Source organism: Alligator sinensis, unplaced genomic scaffold (genome assembly GCF_000455745.1).
Source record: "Alligator sinensis unplaced genomic scaffold, ASM45574v1 scaffold883_1, whole genome shotgun sequence".
Classification (NCBI taxonomy): Eukaryota; Metazoa; Chordata; order Crocodylia; family Alligatoridae; genus Alligator; species Alligator sinensis.
The window spans coordinates 2,436,650-2,438,344 of record NW_005842009.1 but is presented as its reverse complement, the minus strand read 5'-3'; the positions used below and the strand labels follow the sequence as shown (position 1 = coordinate 2,438,344).

The 1,695-nt window shown below is 50.1% G+C and overlaps 1 protein-coding gene across 3 annotated transcripts in view; it reads right to left on the bottom strand.

The window, feature by feature from the left end:
* LOC102369899 overlaps window positions 1-1,131 on the bottom strand; it is a 12,316-nt gene extending 11,185 nt beyond the window's left edge. For 2 of the 3 annotated variants that reach the window (XR_323622.2, XR_003093624.1), the window contains exon 1: window positions 1,053-1,131. Coding sequence is in view for 1 of the 3 variants with exons in the window: in XM_025201925.1 (XP_025057710.1) it covers window positions 1,053-1,123 (71 nt within the window). In the remaining 2 variants the exon portion in view is untranslated. The remainder of the gene's footprint in view (window positions 1-1,052) is intronic. The other variant, XM_025201925.1, reaches the window with a different exon arrangement.
* Window positions 1,132-1,695: the final 564 nt, after the last annotated feature.

Sequence of the window (1,695 nt, the reverse complement as noted above, 5' to 3'; positions counted from 1 at the left end):
CCCACATGCCCCAGCCCCCTCGTGTGTGGCGCACTGGGGAGGACATGGGGGGCCCCAAGCAGCCCCTTGCAGGCTGGAGCTCTGCCAGCCTGCAAAGGAAAAGCCACAGTTTCCCAGGTTTTTCTCCTTTAAAGGAGAATCCATTTTTAAAGTTTGTTCGTGACCCTTTTGATATATTCTCGTGACCCATGGGTTGAGAAATGCTGACTTAGATGACAGAAGCAATCGGCATGCTGCGGTTCTTAAGAAAACTCTTCCTTTCTCCATTGATAAGGATAGCCATATTACTTAGAAGATTTCTAACCACCAGAGCAGTGAGTTTCTGGAACAGCAGTACAGTAAAAGGTGGCGGCAAGTAATCTAAATAGTTTTAAAATAGATCTTGCCATGATACAGTTGTTTATGGTAGCTGTGGACTGGCCCAAGGATTCAGGGCGTCCCTTCCAGTGTAACCATCTGTGAAGCTGAAGGCTGGGTCACAGAGATCGACACAATTAATTTGTTATGGCTGGGAATCTAGCCAGGGAAAAGCTCCCACTAACTTGGAACCAAGAGGTAGTAGGGGGGAAGTAAAAAACTATAATACAGGCATTAACCCTGTATCTCTCTTTAGAGGCTACTGGAACGAGAAAAATAGTGCAGAAAAAGTCCATTTCCAATCCCTGCATTTCTTGATCCTGGCCCAGCCATGTCAAATATACATCCTGTTCTCACCAGACTAACTTGCTGTCTGCACTGGGGCCCTATGTGGCATACATGGACTGTCTCTCAGGAAAAAAAGAAGCACTGACATAGGGCGTGTGGAGATGAAATGAGGGCCCTAAAGCGGTAGGTTTTTAAAAACACTGCTTCAATTTAGGGCCCTTTAAACCCCCGTGTCATGCACACATCCGAACATACCTGCCTCTCCAGCGGTGGGGAGGGGAGGACGAGCTGCTGGCAGGTGGAGCAGTCCCTGGGCTGTTGGGGGAGGGAGGGAGGGAGGGAGGCGGGGGGGAGGGGCTGGTGCTTCCTTCCGCGGCAGCAGTGCCCCCACCCCAGGTAGCACCCACCTGCAGGCACCCGGCTTGGGCAGTCCCAGGCAGTACCACAGGCTCCAGAGGAAAAAGAAGATCAGGCTCATGGGTTTTCTTGGGCGGAGCCTGCCTTCCTGGGCTGCTGCCAGGCTGCCTACACGGGCTTCCTGCAGAGCCGTGGAGCTTCACAGAGCCCACTGCTTCGCTCCACAGCTGTAGGGCAGCAAACTAAAACTCCTTGGAGGAGTTTAAGTTTGCTGTGCCCCAAGTCATTTAAGGCACATTATGCCACCAAATTTGCTACAGCAGCTGGAATTACTACGCAATGCACTGCCGATGCATGCAAACACCAACACCATTAAAACGGGGCAAAAGCATTTAGCCCACTTTAAAGTGTCATGCACACATGCCCCTTGTTTCATCGACACACAGCCATAACAGCAGTAGTTTCTGTTTTTCCTCCAAAACCCACACCAATTTCTCAGGAAAGACTCTGAGAAGTGTTGTTCAACAGTCCCTATGGAAAAGCCCCATAAAATGTAACAGGAATCCTAGAGGATTTGGTAGATTTCTATCAGCCAATTAGATCCTTTCTGTAGACGCTTGGAACTCTCTTGGTGTCCTGCAGGATAATGCAAAAAGCTGGCTCCAAGCCCCCAGTTGAACTTGGACGCAGGTG